Below are 15,498 nucleotides of genomic sequence, written 5' to 3'. Positions count from 1 at the left end.
CACACACACACACACACACACACACACACACACACACATGATGTTGTCACAATGAAGAACTGAAGCCACCTATAGAGCAGGGGTTTTCAAAGTGGGTAACGGGGCACCCTGGGGTGCCGCGACGGCAGTCCAGGGGTGCCACGAGATAATTTGATAATATTTGGAATTTATTTTTGACAAAATATTTAGTATCATTTTAAACTTGAAGTACAAAGTTATTTTCAGTCAGTTCTAACCAAAATGGCTATTATCTCAACGTTTTCCTCGCAACATAATCACTAAAATATCGTCACTGTCGGGCAGAAACCTCGTATCTCCAAGTTTCAAATGTGTACGTCTTTTGGTAAAGCAAAGCCCTGCTTCATCATACAAGACTGTCGTACAAAACTAGTGAAAACAGCCGATCTACAAGCACACAACGCCTCGTGATGCTGTTTTCACTAGTTTAGTAAATTTTACAGATGATAAATACAAAACGAACGGTTTTGGACATTCAAGGTTTCCACCCGACAACGACAATATGCTATAAACATAAGGTGCTGGGAGTGAAAATTATAATGTAGGGGTGCCTCGGTCTCGGATTAAAAAATGATTTATGGGGTGCCCTGAAACAAAGAAGTTTGGGAACCCCTGCTATAGAGCATAGCAGTGGGCCTGGTTTAATGGTGCCAACAAAGAAAATCTCCCTGTGAGCTTGTAGATCGGCTATTTTCGGCAAAGAGCTTTGGTGTAGAGGGGAAAAAGAGCGGACTAAGTACAGAGCGAAAGGTCAAGTTTATTAAGTATTGACGGTTCAAGTGGTTAAATATCTGAAAACACAAATTGACATGAATCCAACAATAACACGCTGACGATTGTGCTGTCAAGCAATGAAACGATATGGAATCTATTAACATGTTGTGGGGGTCCCTGCTTCATCTCTCTCTCAACTAAGGGGTCCTTGGCCTGAAAACATTGAAGACCCCTGGTCTATGCTGTCTACGGTGCAGCCTGAGAGGCTACTTCCATCCTACTGTACTGTACTGTACATGTCTGTCACTCCTGGGCCTCACAGTCCTCCATGCACAGACTCAGTCATTTCCCTGGCATTTGTTGGCATTTAGGTAACAGCACGGTTACCGTGGAAACGTGGGCAGCCTGAAGCCAGGCTGAGGCGTGGAGGGGAGAGTAATTGTTGACTGGGACAGTGGCGTCAGTTCAGAAAAAGGTAAGGTATGGCAACATGACTGGTGTCTTGCACGCGCGCCTTCAGTTCAGAAAAAGGTAAGGTATGGCAACATGACTGGTGTCTTGCACGCGCGCGAAGGCGCGCGTGCAAGACACCAGTCATGTTGCCATACCTTAGCAACAGGCATGATACATTTATTTTAAGAACTACATTCTATTTTTCCCCCCCAAAATTTCTATGTTCTTGGGCTGGATATGGCAGTCTGGAACAGTTGTTCAAGTGCGGCTAAACTTGGCATAATATAGTAAACGTGCCACAATTAACAATAATGAATTGCACCTGTGCAGCTGACCTGCGGAACCTGGGAATATATACTATTCTGTCAAGATGGGGAGAATAAAAGTGTGGAGAATATAATTATAATACCTTGTTAAATTTTGCATTTATGGTTATTTTAATGTAATTTAACAACATAACCAGCGCAGATAGACAAAGAGACATTCATGGATTTATATTTTACATTAACTTGTATTCTCCCCCCCTGGACCCAGGGTATGGCAGCTGCATACCCCTGCCATACCCAATTGACACCCCTGGACTGGGATGGTGTGTATGACTTATTCATGTGCTCTGTGGCCCTCTGACAGCATGGCGCACACACCACATGATTGGAACAGCTCACCTAACCAATCCATTTCATTTGCACTTTATAGATTTTCAATCTTCAAGATTTTCAATATGTTCTCCATTGTACAATGAAGTATAACATAGGGTAGGGGTCTTCAGCGTTTTCAGGCCAAGGACCCCTTAGTTGAGAGAGAGAGAGAGATGAAGCAGAGACCCCCATAATCTGTTAATAGATTCCATATAGTTTCATCGTTTGACAGCACAATCATCAGTGTATTTTGGATTCATGTCAATTTGTGTTTTCAGATATTTAACCACTTGAACCGTCAATACTTAATAAACTTGACCTTTCACTCTGTACTTAGTCTGCTCTTTTCCCCCTCTACACCAGAGCTCTTTGCCAAAAAATAGCCGATCTACAAGCTCACAACGCCTTGCAATATAAACACAAAGATTTGGAGGACCCCCTAGGGGTCCCAGATCCCCTGTTGAAGACACCTGACATAGGGCTTGAGTGGTTAATCAGACTAAACAATTTAGCCAATTATACGTGTTTCTCGATTACCTTTTTGATTAAATAAATTAATTGTTAACACTTTGTTAGCCTGGCCGCACTTGCCCGTACTTGTCCGGACCACCCAGTGCGCCGGTCGTCTATTCCCGTACTTTTGATATAAATGATAATAATCCCAAAAAAATCGATCGGCCGTTGTTCTCTGTGTCTTCTGGAAGCCACCTAAAGGGTTAACATTTCTTCCCCCCTCTTTTATGGAAGTGGGTGTACTCCTCGTAACATCCAGCAGGCCGCGCCGTTCACTTACATTCTAGCTGCATGGTTGGCTCAGGAGCCCCTCCTTCTCTCCACGGAGTAGAAAATCAACAAGAAGCACAACCAACATGGCTGGATTACAAGCGTCTAGGTTTCTGTTCGTGGATCGCGGACTCAATCACGCTCGGGCGCCGTTTCCCTATCGATCTTTTCCCTGCTTCGCCGCACGGAAACGAATGGAGGAGATCTCCCGCCGCGTCCTCAAAGTAAGAACGTCGACCTCTGCAGGATGAATATACACGCTGTACCGAGCACTCCATTACGTGTTGTTATCATGTGGGCTTTGTTTTTTTAAAACATGTTGATAAATAAAACGCAGATTGCACGGCTGTACCTCTGTTCAGGGGGTTCTGGCGCGGCTTACAAAGTGTTTAAGAACATCGATAGATAGTTGCAGCCCTATTTTAAAGAAAATACTGCTTTCTCCTAGGACTCTAAAATCACTGAGTTTGTGCATTTTCAACCACACAGGACTGGGTTCATTTGGGCTTAGGTCTTGCATTTAATCAATCGACTGCCAACCTTTGCCGGTTCATTACTGCAGTGACATGCAAGACATACCAGCAGACAGTGGCTAAGGTTTACCTCGACAGCAGTCAACTCCAATGCTTTCTTTTAACCTACTCTGTATTCTGCTGAAAACATGCAGGAAAAAAAGCAGATCTACTACAAGCTCACAATGCATTGGGCTAACAGCATAATTTCTTTAACCTTTTCATTTCAGTGCCCCTGATGGCCTACTGGTCTAGGCACATATACATAAGAACCACGCTGGTTTGATTCCCGAGCCCGACTCAGGTTTGCTGCGTGTCTTTCCCTGTCTCTCTCCACATTTCCTGTCTGTCTAACTGTCTGTCAATAAAGGCATAAAAAAGCCCACAAAAATATATTGAAAAAAAAAAAAGAAAAAAAAAAAACTTTTCATTTCAAGGACCCCATGTTTGATTAAGCCATGGACCCCCATAACTCTGAGTTACAGACCTGTAAAGGTCCATTTGGTTAACATCAATCATTTCGCTGGGGACCCTCTGAAACCCCCTCAAGGAGCCCTGGGAGTCCCCGGAGTCCGGACCCCACTTTGAGAACCACTGATACAAAAAACTCTCATACAAATATGACCTCTCGCGCTAAGATACACACACAGTCAGACACAGTGCATGCTTGTACTGTATTATCTTCAGAGGTCACAAACTCGGTGCACAAAATACTTATTAGAACTTAGTAATCAAAGAGATAGATGCACCGACAAAACATAATTATGTATCTACAATATCTCGAGGAAGACGAGCAGAAATGCAGCGAGAAATTGCCGTCACAACATGATCAAGATACAGTCAGGGTTCCCACACATCTTTACCAATTATTTTCCAAAACTTTTCCAAAACTTTTCCAGAATATTTAACCCGATTTCCAGGACAATAATTCAGCTCAATAACGATTTGCTTACTCCTATGCGCAATGCCCAGGGACAGGTAGTGTATGGCAGTGGTTCTCAACCTTTTCAGGCCGTGACCCACGAAATCATCATATTTGAAGAGAGTTGAGGAATTTTGCATAACACAGTTTTATTGTGAAAATAGCTGATCTACATGCTCACAACACCTCGCGATGCGAGGCCTTGTGAGCATGTAGAACTGCTATTTTCACAATTTCTGCCTCTAATATTTGACAATTTGGCCAATGTTTAATTTGTCATTTCAGAGGCATTAACAAAATCAATAATCAAAGACAATGCGTAGCTATTTTTCCAGGACCTTCCAGGACCCTTGATCAATTCCAAAACTTCTCCAGTACTGGAAAGATATTTTTTTCATTTCAAAATATTTCCAGGAATTTCCTGACCGTGGGAACAGGCGGTGTATCGATACACCGCCTGTATATTTCTAACATGTTTTGGTAGGATTATAACCTTTTTTTTTGGTAAATGAATACATCATCCAAGAGTGTCAAGCAAAAGTAGCGAAAATAGCTAATACCAGTTTTATAAATATTGAATCAAAGAGAAGTACAAATGTACAAGTGCAAGAGCTCGTGACTAAATAATAACTACATTGGGTCCATTGGAACACAGGTTCACTGACGATATTATCCTTGTTTGCGTGTGAGGCAACACAAGCCGACACTGGGCTGTCATGACTCGTGATCACACAGTAGACCAGTGGTTCTCAACCTTTTCAGTCCGCGACCCCAAAAATAATCATATTTTAACTTGGGACCCCCCATCCTGATGAGCACTAAGAGTGGAGGCATTACATTTTGTATAACACGGTTCTGATTATGAAAACGTGCTCCGAGGCCTTGTGAGCATGTAGATCTGCTATTTTCACAATTTCTGCCTCTAATATTTGACAATTTGACCAATGTTTTATTTGTCATTTTAGAGGTATTAAAAAGTCCTTAAATTGTCACTTTAGAAATGTGCATAAACCCTCTACCCCAGGGGTTCCCAATTTTTTTTTTCTCAGGGCACCCCATGAATATTTTTTTTAATCCGAGGCACCCCTACATTATAATTTTCACTCCCATCATCGTATATTTATAGCATATCGTCGTTGTCGGGTGGAAACCTTGTATGTCCATAACCATTCATTTTGTATTTATCATCTAAAAAATGTACTAAACTAGTGAAAACAGCAGATCTACAAGCACACAACCTGTGTGACAGAAAATAACTTTGTACTTCCAAGTTTAAAATGTGTCCAAATAAATTCCATATATCATCAAATTATCTCGCGGCACTCCTGGACTGCCGTCACGGCACCCCAGGGTGCCCCGTCACCCACTTTGAAAACCCCTGCTCGCCCCACAGGTTGAGAACCACTGCAGTAGACGAGAGTAGAAGCGTGCTCTCACTTGAAGTGCAGGTCCTTGAAGGTGAAATGTGTCTCCACGATGCCTGTGGTCTTGACGCGGGTCCGCAGCACGTCTTGCTGTGTGGGGATGTAATCTGCCTTGGCTATCCTCTCCAGGTCATTCAGGTAACTGATGGGGCGCACGCGCGCACACACACACACACACACACACACACACACACACACACACACACACACACACACACACACACACACACACACACACACACACACACACACACACACACACACACACACACACACACACGCACACACACACACGCGCGCACACACACACACACACACACACACACACACACACTTAATATAATTACACAGCGTGGCACTCTACATCAGAACAGAGTTTTTGATGACATCGGTATTGGCAGTGATGGAAGAAGTTATATGTTTTACTTAAAGGAGTAGTTCACCACTTTTCAACCTGTCTTCATATAATAGGTCCTCACTAATGTTCATGATAAAATATCACAATTTTTTTCTACTCAGTCCAAGTCTCCTAGGAGAGCTGTGGGAAGTTCAGAATCCATAGTCTTGTGACATCATCATTTTCCCAAAAGAAAAATTTAATCAATATTTTTGAAAAAAATATTTAGATTTTTATTATTGCGAGAACAATGGCTTCCACTTTAAAATTGCAACTTTTCAGGAATAGAAAGCCTGCAGTTTCTATAAGCTGGATTGGCAATCGATGATGTCACAAGACTATGGGTTTCTGACCTGCCCACAGCCCTCCTCTGAGAAAAAAAAGAGTGAGGACCAATTATATGAACATAGGTTGAAAAGTGGTGGAGTGCCCCTTTAAGTAAAAGCATCAATAATACAATTGGAAATACTCTGTTACAAGTAGAAGTCCCGTATTCAAAATGTAGTAAAAGTACAAAAGTTATCAGCATCAAAATATACTTAAAAAGTACCAAAAGTAAAAGTACTGATTGTGCATAATGTACAGTACCATTTAGTACAAGTTCAAAAGGTATAAAGAATTGTGTGAAAATAGCAGATCTACAAGCTCACACAGCGATGCATCAAGACGCAGTGTGAGCTTGTAGATTGGCTATTTTCAAATGCACAAAATGTATAGGGCTATGTTTTGTAATAATAATCAAAATCTGCAAAGTAACTAGTAACTCAAGATTTCAAATAATTGAAGTGGAGTAAAAAGTACACTATTTGCTTCTGAGATGTGTCCAAGTCATTACAGCAATAATACAAATAAAGTAGATCTACAAGCTAGAAATGCTAACAAAGCAAAAGTGGTTGAATAACAAAGTTCAGTTTATGTATAAATCTTTTGTTTTATATAAGTTATTTGTCAGATATTGTTCTCAAATACAAACTTCAAATCCAAGTTTTTTTTTCAAATTGACTCAAACATTTTGCACATTTCGGTGCTCTAGGACTCTCCAAAGTTGGAATTGGCATCGGAGCCGACAGTCTGGCATGGGTGGTGCTCTGCTCCCACACTGATTTCACACTTTACAGTGTCTGTACAAAGTTTACACTATGCTACTTCATGTCATGTGGAGGAGAGTCATAAAGGTGCTGAACCCACCACAGTGATGTATCATCATGTACACCTGCCAACATGTCCTTGGCTGGCAGAGGAAGGTTTGGTCATTTAGCAAGTCAATGCTGTCGGGCAGAATCCTTGTATCTCCATATTTCAATCATTTTTCTTTTTTTTGTAAATATCTTTTTGCCTTTATTGATAGAGTGTAAGTAGAGACCCAGTCTATGGTAGAGACAGACAGGAAACGGGGAGAGAGAGAGAGAGAGATGGGGAGTGACATACAGCTAAGTTTGTCGAGAATGGGACTCGAACCTGCAATGCGCTGTTAGGCTGCATTAGGAGCCAAGGTGCCTTGACTGCTGGCCCTAGAATGGGTACACATTATTGTGGGCTCGCCTGGAAGGCGAGCACACGTATGTTATCTTCATTATTTATTTATAGCTATATGTGTATCTCCTCAAAACTTTGGCGCGCTTCATCTCTTAAACGCTTACACCTTTCAACACCATTCAAATTTTTATGTGTTCAGCTTACTGAGGACAAGTGTGCTTGTATTTTTGGTTTTGAAATGTTTTGTAGTATAAATATAAAAAAATAAAAATGTTTAACTTTAAGCACCCAATGCATTTCCAATGGGTCCCCAGAGTGGAGAGAAGGATAATAGACCCATGTTTATGTTAAGGCGCTGTGGCTGCAGTGTTCACACTTCAGATATGCTATCTATATCATTGCGTTCACACAGGTCTGCTCTCTAATTTGATCCAAATGTCTAAGCTGTGTGATGTATAAAACTATAGTTATAGTTAAAACTATAAATAAATGTCCCTCTCCACTCTACTGATTACACAGCTGTGATCAAGAATCAAGTCCGGGCGATGGGATGTAAATCCCATAGCCATATATCCTAGAGCCCGCAGGGACAGTCAGCCATATTAGTGGTTGTTGTTGGTTGTCAGGGAGATATCAAAACCAATGCATTTCCAAGTCAGATCCACAAACACAATAAAAGCCATGCTCCACTCCTCAGTCTGGAGTGGCCACATAGAAGAACGCCTTGGTTATAGACATAGTGGAGGACAGATGTGATCTGGGATTGTTAGCCTACAGTATATGCACTCAATATACTCCACTACAGTTGGAGTCCATTTGACAGTTGCTGGTTCCCAAACACAGAATCAAAAATGTAGATCTAGAACACATAGAATATGTACAGTACAGTAAGGTTCAGTAGAGTACAGTAAAAGTACAGTAAGGTTCAGTAGAGTACAGTAAAGTACAGTAAGGTACAGAAAGGTACAGTACAGAAAGGTACAGTAGAGTACAGTACAGTAAGGTACAGTAAAGTACAATACAGTACAGTAAGGTACAGTAGAGTACAGTAAAGTACAATAAAGTACAGTAAAGTAGAATAAAGTACAGTAAGGTACAGTGGAGTACAGTAAAGTACAGTAGAGTACAGTAAAGTACAGTATAGTAAGGTACAGTAGAGTACAGTACAGTAAGGTACAGTACGGTACAGTAGAGTACAGTATAGTATAGTACAGTAAGGTACAGTACAGTACAGTAAGGTACAGTAGAGTACAGTACAGTAAGGTACAGTAGAGTACAGTAAAGTACAGTAAGTTACAGTAGAATACAGTAAAGTACAGTACAGTAGAGTACAGTAAAGTACAGTAAGTTACAGTACAGTACAGTACAGTACAGTACAGTAAGGTGCAGTACAGTATAGTAAGGTACAGTACAATACTGTAAGGTAGTGTACCTTACAGTACCTTAAAGTATCCTATTTGTTGGGTTGGAACCGAGCCCACACTGTTTCGAAGGAACAGTATTTCTAGTTGTGTATCATTATTTTATGCTTTAACTTTTGAAAAATAGCAGATATACAAGCTCACAACGCGGTCGAGTGCCGAGTGCCGCGCTGCGAGCTTGTAGATCTGCTATTTTTTTTAAATCGTGAAAATTTGAATTTTTAGAAAAATCATGAAAATTAGAATTTTGACCCAATTCTATAAGTGTCTTTTGAATCCTTCTAAGACTTCATGAAAAACCTGTGTTTCTATGTCAGCACTCTGGCTAGCCATCGTCAAAGAAAAGGTCCTTTTCACTTAACTGGAGCTCAGTTAGTCTGTTCTTGAGAGACTACTACTGTATGTTAGTGGTTCTCAAACCTTTTCATGTCAAGGACCCCCAAAATGATATGTATTTGGCCACGGACCTATATCTCAAAATATTTAGTTCCAGGGACCACCCAGAAGCAAAATTTGAGTTACAAACGTTCGCTTTGAAAATACATACTGTATATTCAAAGATTTGCACACATTCTCATGACTTTAAAAAAAATAGCAGATCTACAAGCTGCCGCGCTGTGAGCTTGTATATCTCCTATTTTTCACTGGTTAAAGCATTCAATAATTCTAGGACTAAATGGGTTAATGTTTTTTTTTTTTTTTTTTCACAAATTCATGCCCTACTTCATCATACACACAAAAGTAGCACAAATAGCTTATATACACGCTCACAGCACGTTGCATCGCAACTTGTTGTGAGCTTTTAGATCGGCAATTTAGTTAATTTATTTGCTATTAATAATAATAACAGTAAATGAGGTTTTAACGCTTTCAGTGCCAGCTTTCACCACTAGAGGGCGCCCAATGGCCATAGAGTGAGGTGTGACAGACAGACGGACAGACTGACTGACTGACGGACTGACGGACTGACACTTTGTGCAGGGTTTGATAGTAAATGCGACCTACGGTCGCAACTACACAGGAAATAACACAGACAGGAACCACACAGTGTAACTGTCTGTTGACAGCGCCTGCTCTTCTCTCTGGCTGAAACAAGCATACAGTGAAACCACGCCCCCCCTTGATACGACTCTGTAAAACAAACGTTAATATTAATTAGATATGCCTACGTCACGTTACACCACAGAACATTGATAGCTAATATTTAATGAGTGGCGCCAAAGATTTCTTTTTGACCTAGAAAGTGGAAGTACACAGAAATAGCTACAGAGACAGCAGAAAGCTCTGAATCCCCAAGCCTATGGGCAAATTGAACCATATCACTGCTCCCTATCACAAGTGACTCATTGATATAATATATATTTATAGAAAAAGTGATTTTGTGTTTCATGGACCTTTAAACACCGCATGTCATCCAAAAATAGGGTAAATCATATTAGCTAATATTATTGATGATTTAATGTTGGGCCTGTTCCCAACGTTACATCCTCAATCATATAACCAATCAAATTCATTTATTGCGTTTACTGTACTGAAAGGGTCAGGTTATCCGTTGCTGTCGGGGGAGTGGGCGGAGTTGTGCATATCATTATTATTTTGAGGGTTAGGGTCAGGGTTATATTCTGGTAACAAAACATTAAAACTAGCAGCTGCAGGTGTAAAAATCATAAAGATTCCACAAGTTCATGGCATATTTACTGCTAAAAATGCACAGCTTTTCTACAAACAAGCCTTCAGAGATTAGTTAGCAGGGTCTAACTTTCTCCCCCCGTGCTTAGGGCGATCCTGGAGCACTGGTAGCACTGCATGACATCTCCCCCCACTCATACAAACACAATGTGTGTGTGTGGCGACAGAAAATAGCCGAGCTACAAGCTCACAAGGCGTTGCCGACACGGCGCGTTGAGCTTGTAAATCAGCTATTTTCTATGTACGCGGCCCCATATGAAGAAGTATTAATTCACTACTACACAGAGTGCCGCACTGCGAGCTTGTAGATCTGCTATTTTTGAAAAATCTTGAAAATGTGTGCAAAAAAAAAAATAAGTGTCTTCTAAATCCTTCTAAGGGTTTTTTTTTCCAACTGTTTCTGTCAGTGGTTCTCAAAATGTTTCATGCCAAGGACCCCCAAAACTACATGTATTTGGCCACAGACCCCCATCTCAAAATATGTTGTTCCAGGGACCCCCCCCCCCCCATCTCAAAATATTGTATCAGGGACCCCCCAGAAAAAAAATTATATATATATATATATATATATATATATATATATATATATATATATATATATATATATATATATATATATATATATATCTCACAGTTATATAAATATTGAACCAATGAAAAGTATCAACCAGAGCTTATGACTAAATAGTATAGAACACAGGTTATTTTATTTTTCCTGAAAAGGCTATAAGCACATATTTTGGAGATATGTGGTTTCCACCGTAGAAGTTTACCATGAAAAAGTTCTACTGTCCTGCACTGCCTGTAGTGACAACAGACAGAACTGTGGCTACCGTCTCACCTGAAGAATGGCAGATCTGAAAATAAACACCCCACACTTCGTCCTTACACAGACGAGAGAGAACAAATGCCTACTGCAGTGCTGGCTCTCTGACACTGTAATCAATCGGCTGTCTCACGTTATGGTGTTGGTATACAAGTGTACAAGACTCTCTGACAAAGGCTATTAAGTGCTAAACCATTTACTCATTAATCTTGCACGCTACTAGATGTATAAAATGGTAACTACGGGCAATACAAAGTTCTGTTTCTCCCTTAAGGAGGACACATTGATTGATTAAAATGTCTTTCCTGTCTACTACACCCACGATAAACAAACCAGCAACTGTGATTCTTCAAGGTATTCTTAGCTAGAGGCCACATTATGAACTTCTGAACGACTTTTACTTTCTTCTTCCCAAAGACCATATTCACACAGTGGCCATCTTGCCATTAAGTTAATGAAATGCCACCCCGTTGCCACCCTGTTTTTTCAATGCAAAATTCTAAAAGTGGCTCAAATGGACTGGTTGAAAACCACTGCTTTAAGTGATTAATGACAGGCCAAGTCAACAACTTAGCTGTATTTAAGCTCACCATTTCCTTTGTCACAGAGACCAACTTCTTCTTTTCTTTTTTTTTGGCTTTATTTAGACAGGACGGTAGAGAGACAGGAAACTGCGGGCAGAGACGGGGAAGGACACGCGACAAACACAGGCCTCCAGATGGAATGGATCCGGGGGTGATGATTCTGTGGTCAAAAGGCGTGTCAAACTCATGCTGGGTCAGGGGCCGGATTGGGCAACGTTCCACTTCATGCCAGCCAAACAACGCAAGTTGCATGCGAGCGTACGCTCATACACAATGCCTTCATGCATGTCGTCATCGTTCTTTTTCTGCCTTCTGTCATGTGCCACTTCAAGAATGTGGATTCTTATGAAGAAGACTGCCTATAAAGCATTCCCTTTATGATCAACCTACAGTCATATAGGCCAGGTGTTTTCAAAGTGGGTGACAGGGCACCCTGGGGTGCCGTGACAGCAGTCCAGGGGTGCCGTGAGATAATTTGATAATATTTGGAATTTATTTGGACACTTGAAGAAATATTTAGTATTTTAAACTTGAAGTACAAAGTTATTTTCAGTCAGTTCTAACCATCGTCACTGTCGGGCAGAAACCTTGTATCTCCAAGTTTCAAATGTGTACGTCTTTTGGTAAAGCAAAGCCCTGCTTCATCATACAAGACTGTCGCACAAAACTAGTGAAAACAGCCGATCTACAAGTACACAACGCCTCGCAAATTTTTGATGATAAATACAAAACGAACGGGTTTGGACATACAAGGTTTCCACCCAACAACGATGATATGCTATAAATATAAGGTGCTGGGAGTGAAAATTATAATGTAGGCGTGCCTCGGATTAAAACAAATATTTATGGGGTGTCCTGAGACAAAAAGGTTTGGGAACCCCTGATATAGGCTATGATGAAAGGCATTATGATATTTGGCTGTTTTGGTAGTGCCACACTACCAAAACCCATCAACTTTTTGACTGCCGGCGTGGTGGTCCGGGCACCGTGGGCTGCAATGCCAGCCTGGCAATAAGTTGCGGGTTTGAATCCCGTTCCGGACGACCTTTGCTGCGTCACTCCCCATCTCTCTTCCCATTTCCTGTCAGTCTACTGTCAATAAAATACTATCAATAAAGGTATAAAAGACAGAAAATAAATCTAACTGCACACACACACACACACACACACACACACACACACACACACACACACACACACACACACACACACACACACACACACACACACACACACACACACACACACACACACACACACACACACACACAGGGGTGTCAGAAGAGAGGGGAAAATGGGACGAGTTACTGGGGCCCAAGGTGGAGGGGCCTGGAATTATTTTATACTTTAGCTATTGAAAAATAGCAGATATACAAGCTCACAGCACGGCACCGCGTCCCACACTGCGAGCTTGTAGATCTGCTATTTTTTAAGTCGTGAAAATGTGTGCAAATCTTTGAATATACTGTATGTATTTTTTAAGCGAACATTTGTAACTCAAATTTTGCTTCTGGGGGGTCCCTGGAACTAAATATTTTGAGATGGTGGTCCGTGGCCAAATACATATCATTTTAGGGGTCCTTCACATGAAAAGGATTGAGAACCACAGACCTTTTAAAAAAAAAACCTTGAGAAGGATTTGAAATATTCAAAGACTTGCACACATTTAAAAAAAATAGCAGATCTACAAGCTCGCAGTGCGGCACTCGTTGCCGCGCTGTGAGCTTGTATATCTGCTATTTTTCAATAGTTAAAGTACCCACTACCCAGGGCCCAGAATTTGGTGTGACACCCCTGGATACATGCTACTGCAGCAGCAGAGGCGTCAATTGGGTATGGCAAGCTATGGCAGCTGCCATACCTTGGCTATACAGGGGGAAATAATAAAATGTACTTCTCATTGTGCCTGTTGCTAAGGTATGGCAACATGACTGGTGTCTTGCACGCGCGCGTGCAAGACACCAGTCATGTTGCCATACCTTAGCTTTTTCCGAACTGACGCCGCTGTGCAGCAGTGGTGACAGATACCTGCGTGTCAAAGGCCTGGGATCAGCTGCCATCGACACACAGCTGCCACAACGCCTCCAAGGCAGAGCCAAGAACGAAAACCTTAACCCATTTAGGGTTAGAATTATTGAATGCTTTAACCAGTGAAAAATAGCAGATATACAAGCTCACAGCGCGGCACTCGGTGCCGCGCTGCGAGCTTGTAGATCAGCTATTTTTGAAAAAGTCGTGAAAATGTGTGCAAATCTTTGAATATATGTATTTTCAAAGCGAACGTGTGTAACTCAAATTTTGCTTCTGGGTGGTCCCTGGAACTAAATATTTTGAGATGGGGGTCCGTGGCCAAATACACATTATTTTGGGGGTCCTTCACATGAAAAGGTTTGAGAACCACTGACATAGTAGTCTCTCAAGAACAGACTAACTGTGAGCTCCAGTTAAGTGAAAAGGATCTTTTCTTTGACGATGGCTGGCCAGATTGCTGACATAGAAACATAGGTTTTTGAAAAAAACCTTAGAAGGATTCAAAAGACACTTATAGAATCGGGTCAAAATTCTAATTCTCACGATTTTTCAAAAATAGCAGATCTACAAGCTCGCAGCGCGGCACTCGGTGCCGCGCTGTGAGCTTGTATATCTGCTATTTTTCAACAGTTAAAGCATAAAATAATGATACACAATATAGTGTACCCGTTCTGAATGGGTTAAAGGTCAAAGGTCGAGGGATTTTCTGCCAATCTCTCAACGATGTGTTCAATCGGATGAAAAACACCACGTTGTCTAATAAAAGTGCTGCAACTGGATGTAATCCTGCGTTAAGTGGGTGTGGGACATTAAAACCATGGCTTGACTACGTTCAGTATGTAATGTGTTTGACAAGTATAATCGCCCCTGGAGAGAAAGGTTTAGGACTGCCTTTGTAGTCCATAATATGTGATATTGGCACATCACTTGATTTGACGTTCTGATAGGGAAGCCGAGCCTCAAAAGATTAACGGAATCTGGTAGGCTTACCATAAGAAGGTACGGTGCTTAGCCGTATTTCTTTTGTGCTATATAATATATTATTATGTTATTTATGGGTTGTAATTAATTATGGTTGAAACCCAATTAATAAATGGCCAAAATATGGTTCTAAAGGTACATGCTTCATTAACCACAAAAACCTTTGGTGGTCATTTACAATAAAGAACCATGCAGCAAAAATGCACTAGTATCTCCATAGTTATAAGAGTTATAGTGGCTGGTGAGAAAAGGCTCTTTGGGTCTTCAAAAAGTAAGAACAACTTGTCAACTGTTGAACTATTAATATATGCAGTTACGTAAGCAAAAAAATAAATAAAAAATCTTTACAAAGATCCAAGAAAGAGTGCACTTTATGTCAAAGCTGTTAAAAACAGCTTTGACATAAAGTACACTTTGTCTATCTTGGTTGTTTGCTTTGAGAGAAGAAGAAATCAAACCCAGTTTGAAGTGATATATACAGTATACAAATAAATAAATATGTTCTGAAGTCCTGGGGGAGAGAACAATCATACAGTCCTCACTTGTTGAGCCGGCCTGGCTCCATGCAGTGGAAAAGTGGGATTTGGCATTTGGGAATAGGATTTGACAACATTTAAGAATATACATTT

At 41.0% G+C, this 15,498-nt stretch overlaps 1 protein-coding gene across 1 annotated transcript in view; it reads right to left on the bottom strand.

Annotated features, from left to right (window-relative positions):
• LOC308287542 (guanine nucleotide-binding protein G(i) subunit alpha-2) overlaps positions 1-15,498 on the bottom strand; it is a 157,520-nt gene that overhangs the window by 6,317 nt on the left and 135,705 nt on the right. The window contains exon 5 of the mRNA XM_080728757.1: positions 5,478-5,606. Within this exon, the coding sequence (XP_080584883.1) occupies positions 5,478-5,606 (129 nt within the window). The remainder of the gene's footprint in view (positions 1-5,477; positions 5,607-15,498) is intronic.

This window comes from Nannobrachium achirus (assembly GCF_963921795.1).
Source record: "Nannobrachium achirus genome assembly, chromosome: 6".
Classification (NCBI taxonomy): domain Eukaryota; kingdom Metazoa; phylum Chordata; class Actinopteri; order Myctophiformes; family Myctophidae; genus Nannobrachium; species Nannobrachium achirus.
The sequence above is the reverse complement of the archived record's forward strand: the minus strand, read 5'-3'. Positions and strand labels throughout refer to the sequence as shown.